The sequence below is a fragment of the Triticum urartu genome, unplaced genomic scaffold (genome assembly GCF_003073215.2).
Source record: "Triticum urartu cultivar G1812 unplaced genomic scaffold, Tu2.1 TuUngrouped_contig_5276, whole genome shotgun sequence".
Taxonomy (NCBI): Eukaryota; Viridiplantae; Streptophyta; class Magnoliopsida; order Poales; family Poaceae; genus Triticum; species Triticum urartu.
The window spans coordinates 1-11,834 of NW_024115939.1; the positions used below are offsets into that span (position 1 = coordinate 1).

Below are 11,834 nucleotides of genomic sequence, written 5' to 3' on the forward strand. Positions count from 1 at the left end.
CCCCTTCCCCTTCCCCAGATGAATGAATTTGCTGGCACGAGTATGCAAGATAGAAAATTAAGTGAATCTTTTGATGTTGTCCCCTCCGCATTAGTATGAAATTCAGAAATTATCTTGTTATCTTTGCCCACTAGCATTTTCTAGACTAATAATGGTAGTGCAGATTTCAGCTAGAGCTTGCAGAGTTTTAAAATATGTTGACCAAATCGTTTCTTCAAAACCTGGTTCACAAATACTATAATCTTGCTATTGGCTTCTATGAGTGTGGCTGGACTGAATCCTTCCACTTTGCTCATAGGTGAGGACTCTTATCAAAGGAACAAATAATTGGTCTTTCATTCTTCAAGAAAGTTATATTTCAAAAGAAAAAATATATGAAAATATGTCATAGAACATTGCTAACTGTGATTCCCCATGTGTCTTAGCATTTTAGGTGGAATGGTGAATCTTGAAGCGAAAGTACCAAACGGTACGAGCACTTTCTGGCCCTATAGCTTGAGTTGAAGCCTGGGATGAAGGTCGTTTTTCTTATGAAGATCAAATAACCCATGGTAGAATGATTTTCCTTTTTAAGCTGCTCTTGCTGCAGCTATATAACTTGATAATGGAGCATACAACATCGTGATGTTTGTTTAATTGTTTTGCTGTAGGTTTTGGATGTCAAGTGTGGAATAGGCAGACCATTAAGAGAAATTCCAAGATTTAGGTTTAATTCCCGTTTCGCGCTTTCACCTCTCTTCATATCTGTGAATACTGATGTGTTCGGGTTTAGACTTTCTCATATGCATGATTAATGCAACTGAAGTGATTCATGTTTTTCTTACTTTGAACTGAAAACCTGTGGGGGCATGATTTTGAGGAGGCGATCCCGGTATTATTCATCTTTCAATTTTTTTTATCATGATCTGTCTCTTTGAAAAAGTTGAAAACCTAATATGATGGTTTACAGAGCACCAATAAGTTAGAGAAGTTCGACCTCAACCTTTCCAGGAATTAATCTATTTTGGAACGGAGGTACTAAACAATACTAATACTTGTCTCTTCTGTTTGTAACCTAAAGAAGATGTATAATTGTGTCTGTAAGTTAGATAAGGACTATTGGCTTTGTGATATTTCGTTATCTGATGTTTGTAACCTAAAAAAGATATATAACTGATCAAGCAACTGTTTTTTGGTGATGAGGTCGCCACCAAGAACGGGTAACATGGAGGCGTGCCTTAGCCTGGAGCCCAGCAAGAAGATCATCGGGAGCTTCGGGACATTTGAGACGGCCGTTCTCCATGTGGCCAACGCCAGCCAGCTGCAGGCATTGCGCCGGCCTCGGCAGGAGTCGGTCAAGCCCAATGTGAGTTACCAATCTTCTTACATTAGAGTGTCGTAATTGATTTACTTATTATCATAGCAATATGCTTGGATGGTAGTAATTCATGACGGGATTAACAGTACCCCATCACAGAAACTTCTACATTCAGTTAGAAGGACTACTTATGTCTACTTAAACGTGTTCCTTATCCCGACTTTCATATACACGCATAGTATGAACCGTAGTCCTGCTAACTGCTAGCTTTCTTTGTTCATATCTGATTCTGTGGTGTTAATCCACTCCTACGTTGCAAACTCAGTTTGATTATACATGGAGTGTGTTATATACTTTGATGATATTTTCAGATTTTAAATATATGACAAGCACAATCCCTGATACTAATGCTTACTCTGTTTATTTTGGATGTTCAAGTGTAGCATCTATTGACCAATGCAAGCTCCATCAGGATGTGCGTAGTGTCCATAAGTTCCCTTTTGGCCAGTACATGGAGAAAAAAAACATGGAATGTACAACAATCCTACATGAAACATTCTGAACGAAGTCTTATTGAGCTACCCCTAGAAATTTTTGCAGCTTCTGTGAACTCTTGTTTTATGTTCTATAGGGCCAACTTGCATTTTCACGTCAAGCATGGCTGATTATCAGAGGGCAAGGAAAGATGGAGTAGCAGAAGCATTGCTTACGATGAGTTCATCGGGTCAATAGTGCACATTAACAAGCATTGCCTGTTGTCCGCCTTCGCCTACTTTGACGAGGACGATAGCGGGTACATCACCGTTGACCGCTGGAAGAGGTGTGCTGGGAGTACAACACAAGCTGACCGGCATCGCGACATCGCCAGGGAGGTCGGCAATGACAACATGCGTATGTTTATTCACTGCAGTCACCATCTCAAATTAATTAATTAGTTTCAATTAACTCTGTTGAATAGTCTGTACTATTACGCTAATTACTACAAATCTGAAATGCAAATTGACCATGTCTCATTTGATTAGGATGTTCAAATTGACTATGGAGAGTATATGACAACTCATGCAGGTTCGTAATGACTTGAAGAAAGCATATGAGAAGCGAGTATAGGAGCTTTAATATTAGAGCAACAGGGGAGGAGCAAATGATTGAAGGGCTATCAGCCGTGTAAAAGAAAGCTGAGGATAACGTCGGTGGAAAACTATATTTGGTTGACATAATAACACTAGCAAAGGTGAATAACAATGTAACATTATCTTTTCATTAGTTGATCCATTCAACTTTTGTTTGATATGACTGGCATGATATTTGGATAGGAAAGTTATTTGTTAACTTCGTATCATTTTTATGTGCAAGCTAATAATTATGCACTGTGCATTTGCCTGCAATTTCCTAGAAGTTTTCCATACTTTTCGAAGAAAATGTTTTGTGAAGTATAGGCTTTCTCCCTGTTGTACATTACCACGCACAGGCTTTCTCCCTGTTGCATATGCCTTTATAATAACTTGAGCTATCCATACTTGGATTAGCAACTAAATCTTAGATAATATGAAACTTGTTCTCACATGTCCATTTTCCATAATTCTTAGATGTCCATTCTAGATATTGAGCCTAGAAGCATGCACTTCATGTACAGAATATCTAAGATTTATAGCATTCACTCATATCTCTGACCACAAGATACAATCACTGACTATATAGTACAATAAGATTTGATCTCTGAATAAAACCTCACCAAAGAATCTTCATACAGAAGTATAGACGTTGATGCAAATGTATGGAGCAGGGTAACCAACAGATCCACACATTTGGTCAGTGATGAATCAGTGCAACCTATTGGTACATGAGTTATTTCTCTTTCTTTCTCTAAACTACTCTTTCTCTTTCACAATTGCAGTTCAGCACCTTCTATGAACTGCACCTTATATCATGTCTGATTGATAATTCCTTGTAGTGGGAGGGGAGGATTTTCGATCTGAGTATGTCAGAGAGGAGGAGCAAGACAGAATTAATAAGGCAATAATTGTTTCCCTTTTAGTTTGGATCTCTGTTGCTTCATGATGATATTATCTAACTGATGAAAAGGGAACGTTGTACGTGACTGATGAAAGAGTTGTTTCGCCTCACCAGGCAAGAAACTTTTGACCATCCCTGCAATGTATTTTCATAGTGCCCTTGTATAAGTAAATGGAAAGAATTCTGAATGATGAAGAGTGTCTTATTGCATTAGTTTTGTTATATCTGCAGAGTGCGCACATGACTTTCTTCCCTGCCTTTACTTACTAATGAAAAATAAACAGCAATGCATGTTATCTTTACTAAATAATAACACTAAGTAGGAATTCAGAATAATAACATATTAATAACAACGGGTAGGAATTCTGAATAAAAATAGTGCATGAGAAATATGGCATGCACCTTAACATAGAAATGTCCTTTTCAATTGCTCGGATGTTAATGTTGCAAATGTTCTTTTCTTGTTCTCTTAATAATGGTTTCAGACAGAGAGTTGCGCCCATGTTGTATGCCAACATTGGTCCTTAGATTAGTCAATTTTTGTTGCAGCATATGTTCTCTATAGATTTTTTTAGAATGTCTATGAAGTTTCATCTGCAAGCTTTTGATCCAAATGGCTACATCCTTATAAGGCTATTTCTTGTTTGTAAGATGAATAGTCTATGTCAAGACTCAAGACTCAAGAGAAGCAAGAGTGCATAGCAGTAGCAGTTGTTCAACCAAGGTAATCACTTGAACCGAATATTTCTAAATTATAATTAAAAGAGGATGGGTTCTTAAAAATCTAACATATTCCTTTTGATTCTTGATCTTGTTTCATATATAGCTTAGACGTAGCATGTCATGTATGAATTTATTTCCACTGGGTGGAAGCATTTTATGCTCTTACCTTTCTTATGCTTTTAAGACTTTTCATTTTGGCTTTATTAGTCAGGACGTGCATTGCATGTACACGATTAACAAGTACAAAATGCCAAACCGGTAAAAGCGCACTTTATTATCAATTCAGTCCAAATGGTTTGTGCAACATTTGCATGTAAGAGTAGATTTGCATGTGTTCTTATTTTTTTATGGCTAATTAGCTAAACACAGTTGCTACATAATGGTTCCACTTGCTGACAACGGTGAGGTGCAATGGAGATTGCCCTAAGATACACAAATATATTGCTGAATTTAGCAAAGTTGTCTCGAGCTAACTCTTCTAACTTCTACAATAGCCAATATACATGGCATGTTGTTCTCCAGACAGAGGTCAATTCATTTTTTACTATCATTGTCTATTGCTTCCGAGATAAGCACATGCTGACTTTTATATTATCTTTCTAGATGTATCTTGTGTTACAAGTTGTTAGATCATTGTTGATGCTGCTACATCACTCTGACTTTTGAAGATGCTCTTATCCCTTTTGTTTCAACATGTCTTCTTTGCTTTCAATTAATCTTGTGTGAATTCAAAGCCGACAGAAAGTGCCATTTTTTTTGTTCTAGCATGTCTTCTTTATACTCCCTCTGTAAAAGGCTTTTATATTTCTTTACGGAGGAAGTATTTGTAAAAGGCACATTACATATTTTTTAAATTTGACTTGACTAACTGAGCTTGCATAATTCAGTTCATCATAGATTATCCAACGTGACGTAGTAAAAGGCACATTACATATTTTTAAATTTGACGTGACTAACTGAGCTTGCATAATTCAGTTCATCATTGATTATCAAATGTGACATAGACAATAGAATATAGATGGCTTAGAAGGGTTCTATGAGCATAGATGGCTTAGAAGGGTTCTATGAGCAAGGATTTTCTTTGGGCGGAGACGTGCATTGCACGTGCAAACTTACTAGTAAGTTCTAATTTACTAGTAAGTTCTAATTTACTAGTAAGTTCTAATTCAACTCACTGTTGTTATCAGTAGTACCATTAATTACCTAGAGTGCGTACTGCTGGAAACTGAAAAATACTACTCCCTCTGTTCACTTTTATAAGGCTGCTCCCAATGGACAGGTACTTAGATGGGGTGCTAAGCATATTAAATAGCTTAGCAACAAACTTCCCTATGCATAGGTGATTAGTTTTTTGTAGCTAAGCTCCCTTCATTTAATGATTTAGCTACTAAACACTCTCATGCATTGGTGAGTTTGCTTCATTTAAATATTTTGCCTAGGTTCGCGCGTTTGGCATTGATTCTTTTCGGGGTTACTACACCCGTCTCTCTCCTCTTAATTGTCTTGCCACATCAGATTTTTCATCTACATGGCATGCTTAGCACCCGTACAAGGTGGAGCATTGGGAGGGGCCTAAGACCTTGAAGACATTTCAGACAATATGCAAAACAGCTCATTTTGAGTTGTCTGAAACGACTTACAAAACATCTCTCTCCTCTTAATTGCCTTGCCACATCAGATTTTTCGTCTACATGGCATGCTTAGCACCCGTACAAGGTGAAGCATTGGGAGGGACCTAAGACTTTGAAGACATTTCAGACAATATGCAAAACAGCTCATTTTGAGTTGTCTGGAACGACTTACAAAAGTAAATGAAGGGAGTAGTAACTGTCTAGGGGAGAAGAATAGTGCCCCATGGCGAGCAAGCCCAAAATGCGACTCAAATTGCCACTTCCATCTAGATCTTGTCAGCGAATTTCACTACTACTACATGTTGGAAATATGTACAATTTACTAAATGATTTTATTAATAGAAATATTAGATAAAGCATGACTAATATAACATGGATAAAAGTAGTCATGCGATCTGACAGAGAGAAGGTAAATAACATCTTCATATATGAACTGCAACCAAACATGTCTAAAGCAGATAATAGAACAGGTTGCATAGATAGCGTAGAACCTAACATATGTAGGACAAACATTAGAGCAAAGAACTGCTAGAGAATTTGTAACAGAAAGAGCAAGAACACGTACGGGACAACAGCAGCAGTAGCACTGGACTTGGGGTCGGTGTCGTCGCCAGCCATGTCGTCGAGAAGGTCGTCAACGTCGGGGAAGAAGTCGTCGGAGTCCGGGGCGTCCGTGACGAAGAAGTCAGTAGTCGCGCTGAGCGCTCCCCAAAAACCTTATCACCCTTCTCCCGTACAGGACTCAAAAGGTGCGATTTCGGAGGCCTACTGTCCCGACCCGCGGTGCACGCCGCAAGTAGGGATGGGGAAGAACGTAGCAGCAGCGCAGTGCTCAGGAACTTGTGGCGAGAGGAAGAAAAGGTTCTGGTGCGTCTTTCTGGGAGGAGCGACCTTCCTTTTATAGGCGCAAGAGAAGGAGGCGAGAGGGCAGCGATGGGAGGTGAAACGAAGAGACAGAGATGAAGCGAACAGCCAACAGCCGAAGGGCTGCACCGTTCGCATTCAAACTTCACTTTCGCAAAAATCTTTTCAGTTTTCGTGTGACCTTTCGTATACCCGTAGTGCGTGGCAAAAATTTAGACATCGGCTCGGCTCATTCCCACAACCCAAGGCGTGGCGTGGCGGGCGGCAGGGGAGGAGCGCGCGTGGATGTCCCTCTTGTTCTCATACTCATACTAGTGGGGAAAGAACTAAACTAGCAATGTGGGACTAAACTTTAATTCCACCTCCTGCCTTGTACGAATGGGCTGCGTGGGCTTTTAGAATTTATTAAGAATTTCTAAAACTGCTATTGGGCTAGGCCTAAAGTAGACAAAATTCCAACACTACAGCCCCTAAAGCAACAAAGAAATTTGTTACCTCCTAGGAGCCATGTGAAGCTTAATGTAGACGCCCCATTCGATCAAGATTTCCTGGAGGGGAATACCTATTATATGGGTTGAGAAGATGAACTTTATTAATGCAAGTAATTGGAGAATTGATATGGGCCCTGATGTTTATTTTTGTTGAAGCTATAGCTCTGCGGTATGGACTTTCTCTTGCACAGACAATTGGTTTCAACAAGATCATAGTGAACTTGGACAATCTGCAGGTTATCAATACAATGAACGAGGGAGGCCGATCACTGCACCCCGTGGCTGCATTTTTTTGGTGATTGCTATCAATGGCGTGCAAATCCTATTTTACTTCATTTGTGCACTGTCCTAGGGAAGCTAATATTGTTGCACATGGATTAGCTAAGTTGGCTAAAGGCCCTTCTTGTAACAGTTTCCTTGATAAGTCTCCTGGGGAGCTCATCCCTCTCTTGCTAAATGATGTAGCATTGATCACAAGGTTATAAATATAGAGACATGTTATCAAAAATTATAATCGTACACAGTCTCGTTAAAAAACCCGCAAAGGGTGCCTGTATGAGCTGTATATTCAGGATAGTCTGGTCGAAGGAGGAATAAAATGTAAAGTAGTTAATTAACAAACCAACTCAACAAATCTCTTGTGGGCTTAATTAGTAGATCAGACGACCTTCGTGCACCTTACCAGACGGCCTCCGGCTAGTATGATAGATGCAAAGTATCTATAGTCCGATGCCTAGAATTGTCCAATGCGGCATGGACAGACGATGCACATTGACGTCCTTCTAATCCCTCCTATGTCAAAGGATCTCATTCCGTATCATAGGGGTTTCCATTTTGTTGTATTCCGACAGTGTAATTAATACATAAACTTTACGATCACAAGCATTACAAATTGCCCGAAACCAATTTTGTTTACATAAATAGTGTCTACAGTATTCTTCGGGCCATTGTTACTGTTGGGCTTCAGGCTCTTTCTTCTCTAGGTAACTGCAAAATCCAAGGCCAAACATCTATATTATCACTCTATTGTTGCATTAATTAAGTGCCATGTTAGCATTTGGCAATTATGCAACAAACAAGAAAACGATATAACCATGTTTATGATCTTTTGGTGGATACTGTGGTATAGTAATATGGCAAGAAAAAGTTCACATAAGAAGACTTACCCTTGAGCCCTAGCATAGCGAGATAACTGGTAGAGTTGAACGCTTTCGTTGGAGGCGTGGGTTGCCATAAGAAAATAGTTCCGGGGCCGTACCACCCATGCGAACCTCATAAATAGGCCAGAATACACACACATGACTGCACAACACAATAGTAGTCACTAAAGATAGTTGAAGATGTATTGATCATCAAACTATATCTAGAATCTGTGACTTGTCAGACAAATAACCTGCAGTCATATGGCCGGATATCAATTCAGGTGGCTTGTTCATGTCAGCCATACCCTAGAGATGAAATAACAACCGAGGGATTATTAAGTTACAGTGTCAAAGAATTTAATGACAGGCGAACTTGAAAAGATTATTCATTTACACCGTTTCATGAACTTCCTAGAAAGAGATCATGCTTCAAAATCCGATAATATTTTTGTAACTATAGTAAGTAACAAATTAATGAATTATTCTTATGAGTAACAGACATACAACACTGATGCATATGAATCGACTGGAATTCATGGGTTCTAATAATATTTAAGTATATATTAGTTCTTTTTTGGTTCATAAAAATATGAAAATCATAGAAAGTAAGATGACATGTATCTCAATTTCTACAAGGAAAGAGAACGATGTGATTTGATGGATAGGATATGAATTTTTCTATCGAGTCTAGGCTAATATTTCTTTTTCTTTAAACTATGAAGGATTGCTTCCTATCCTATATAAGAACAGGAATCCATTCCTACAAATGAAAGAGCTTTGGACGAACTTTTTCTATAAAATTTAAAACCTTTAGTATTCCTACGAAGTTCCCGTAAATCAAAGGAGGCCTTAAATCGTGAAATTGTAGTGGGTCGCTAAGAGATATATTAGGTTGGCTATAGATGACACAATAACTTTATTTATTAGTCATGCTCTAATAGATTCGGGGCATGATAGACTCACCGAAGAGAACATTATCATGCAAATAAAAAACTAAAACATCTGTCTTTTCTTGGTCTCCTTCCCCGTTTCCACAACCTCTCTGGTCACTCGTTTGGGGCGATTGGAAGATAATTAATTTCGGGTTGTATATGTTAATATGTTTGTCAAACTTAAAGAATTTTGACGTAAAGCTAGAACTATAATTAATTTGAAATGGAGAGCACGGGAGAAATTCCCCGTATATAGATAGATGATCATAAACTGCAACCGGTGTCACTAGGAATTCGCAGCACTCTGGTAGTCGCGATCAACCAACAGCACAGGTTAATTTGGGAAAGCTAGATAGATAAACCAGGTACAGAGAGAGAGAGAGAGAGGAGAGGGAATCGTGGAGCGCGTACCGCGAGGATGAAGCCCCAGTTGCTGACGGGTCCCCAGAAGTGCGTGGTCTTGGGGCCGACGGGGCTGTTCAAGAACGCCTTGAGCGCCGTGGCCATGGCCGATGACCTCGCCCCCTCTACGGCTGCTTGCTTGCCGTCCGCGGGCGCGGGTGGAGTGGACTCGTGGAGACGGCCAACGGCTGAGGAACGGGCTTCCGAGCTTGTGGGGGGTGGGTGGGGGCAGCGAAATAAGAAGATGATTTAACGGAGAGTAGGCGCACTGTCCCACTCATGCACTTGCGTGCGCAGGTCCATCACATGATCTGGAAATGATGCGGCCATGCCCATGCGGGGGCACTGTACATGGAGTGGATATGCACTGCACCGTGAGCTGATTAGGCTCCACCGCGTTCGTGGCATGGGCGGCTAGCTCGAATACTTTGAGGTGAGCGCGCTCTTGTTCCTACCACATACGATCGTATCGCCGCCGGGTGGTTGGAGCATTTGAATTACTCGCTCCACGTAACCGAGGGCAGATCGGCATGCCTAGCCGAGGCTCAGCGTAGCTGGATTTGCCCTCATCACCTGTCTGCTTGTACGTGATAGTTAATTGCTTGTACAGTATTTAAACTGAAAGGGAGACCGGTCCGACGATGGATGTGTCGAACAATGACTTGGTAACCGAGACATAAACAATGGATTCGTTGGAATAACCATAGCAGCCACTTGTGGGGGGCCGGCATCGTGACGTCCGATAATCTTTGTTCTTTCTCAGGAAGGAGATGATCGGATAAGATCACGTATGGTGACCAGGACGTCGACGGCGGCGGACGATGTGGAGAACATGGGTCAGTTTTCCTTTTTTTTCCATCATGGAAAACATGTTGATTAGTGTGTGTTTGGCCACCTTCCCGCATCCACCCGAAGGGTAGGAGCATTTTCATTTTTATAGTTCATTACATCTATGCACTCTCTCCGTTCACTTTTGTAAGACTGTTTAGATATTTAAGACAATACCCAAAACAGTTCACTTTTCAGCTGTATGAAATAAGTATCTTATAAAAGTGAACAGAGGGACTACAACTTATATGGATTGTTCACTTTGTCCTTTTCAGACAAGCACTACCTTTCCGATGATGGCTATCCTAGCAAAAAGGGATACATCGCACCGTATAAAGAAGAAAGATAGCATATAATGTTTGATTCTTTAACCATTCATCACCCTCGAATTTGTATCTTCGAAGTTGTTGATTTTTATGGCATCGAAACGGTAGATCTCCTCGATGATGTAAGGACCTTTCATTTAGAGAGGAGTTTGCCTACAAAAAATCTTAACCACGAATTGTATAATAATACATAATCACCTATAAAAATAAAAGAAGCGTAAACTGTAAAAGGAGGGAAATAAACAGGGGCGCCACGCACCCGCACGTGGGCCTACACAAATCGTGCACGGGATGGAGGGCGGTGCGCACTTTTGCGCTATCTTTCGCCTCGGTCGTCGAATAGGAGGACACGATCTCCTGGCTATTCAATCGAGAGCTGGTTGGTGGTTTTCGGCTAGAGGAGTTAAGGATTTGAGGGCTGTGGAGCACTACCGATCACGTTGTGAAAGCATAATCTTTTTTGCTACTCGTTTCTTCTCTCTCCTTTATCCATAACAGATTTGAATGTTGTTAGGGCATGTACAATGGTCGATAAGATTGTCTTATCTTAAATCTGACACATAATTTAGAGAAGGCAACAAAAAAAGTTAAATACACTGGAGGTCCTGAAAGTTTCGTCGGGGTGTCACTTTAGTCCTAATTCTTTCAAAATGCACCTTTAGGTCCTAATTTATTAGTAAGTGGTTCACCCGAGGTCTTTTTTTCACGAGCGCTTGCTGACATGCCCACTTGGCGCATTGACCAGAGGGCCCAATCGCCAGGCGAGAGAAATACACTGGAGGTCCTAAAAGTTTCTGGGCAGTATCACCTCAGTCCTACTTTTTTCAAAATGCTCGTTTAGGTCCTAATTCTATAGTAAGTGGTTCACCCAAGGTCCTTTTTTGCACGACCGCACACTGACCTGCTCGGTTGCGCATTGACCCATGCCACGTCGACTTAGGGTCACTAGCAGATGACCAACATTGCAACAAAAAAACCTATTTTTTCAATCACTAGCTGTAAGCATTGATTTAGTTTGATTTGCATTGTTTCATTAAGTTTCTCAAACCGCCTGCTCTGATTTGAGGTTGGGTGATAGGAGCTTGTGGAGGAGGTGGAGCCGACGATGCTGCTGCAATGCTCCCCTTCGTCACCCGCTTCCCTGTCGAGGAGCTTGTTGTCCTAGCCATGGCGATGGTGTGGGCC

The 11,834-nt window shown here is 40.6% G+C and overlaps 2 protein-coding genes across 23 annotated transcripts; one reads left to right on the top strand and one right to left on the bottom strand.

Moving 5' to 3' along the window:
* Positions 1-39: 39 nt before the first annotated feature.
* Positions 40-10,739, top strand: LOC125529005. 22 transcript variants are annotated; one of them, XR_007292518.1, is made up of 10 exons: positions 353-551; positions 651-871; positions 950-1,014; positions 1,183-1,345; positions 1,741-1,830; positions 1,929-2,188; positions 2,363-2,528; positions 3,048-3,133; positions 3,249-4,034; positions 7,256-7,564. XR_007292518.1 is itself a non-coding variant. In XM_048693416.1 (5 exons), the coding sequence occupies exons 1-4, from the start codon at positions 513-515 to the stop codon at positions 1,960-1,962; spliced, it is 447 nt and encodes a 148-aa protein (XP_048549373.1). In that variant the 5' UTR covers positions 40-512; the 3' UTR covers positions 1,963-2,188; positions 2,363-2,585. The 22 variants fall into 22 exon arrangements, 1 of the variants encoding a protein (XP_048549373.1); XR_007292521.1 differs by having other exon boundaries at positions 354-551; positions 1,736-1,772; XR_007292522.1 differs by having other exon boundaries at positions 354-551; positions 1,741-1,772.
* Positions 7,797-9,748, bottom strand: LOC125529006 (mitochondrial pyruvate carrier 1-like). Its single transcript, XM_048693418.1, has 4 exons — positions 9,505-9,748; positions 8,413-8,467; positions 8,186-8,321; positions 7,797-8,006 (listed from the first exon to the last, which is right to left on the bottom strand). Exons 1-4 carry the CDS (start codon positions 9,598-9,600, stop codon positions 7,970-7,972), a joined length of 324 nt encoding a protein of 107 aa, XP_048549375.1. The 5' UTR covers positions 9,601-9,748; the 3' UTR covers positions 7,797-7,969.
* Positions 10,740-11,834: the final 1,095 nt, after the last annotated feature.

Excerpts from the sequence above, each read along its gene's own strand:
- LOC125529005 (XM_048693416.1), top strand. Across the intron at positions 707-1,182 it reads AGAGAAATTCCAAGATTTAG|GTCGCCACCAAGAACGGGTA; the intron begins GTTTAATTCCCG and ends TTTGGTGATGAG. Across the intron at positions 1,346-1,740 it reads AGGAGTCGGTCAAGCCCAAT|CATCTATTGACCAATGCAAG; the intron begins GTGAGTTACCAA and ends GTTCAAGTGTAG.
- LOC125529006 (XM_048693418.1), bottom strand. The coding sequence starts at position 9,600 with ATGGCCACGGCGCTCAAGGCGTTCTTGAACAGCCCCGTCGGCCCCAAG. Across the intron at positions 8,322-8,412 it reads ATCCGGCCATATGACTGCAG|TCATGTGTGTGTATTCTGGC; the intron begins GTTATTTGTCTG and ends TGTGTTGTGCAG. Across the intron at positions 8,007-8,185 it reads CGCTATGCTAGGGCTCAAGG|TTACCTAGAGAAGAAAGAGC; the intron begins GTAAGTCTTCTT and ends TGGATTTTGCAG.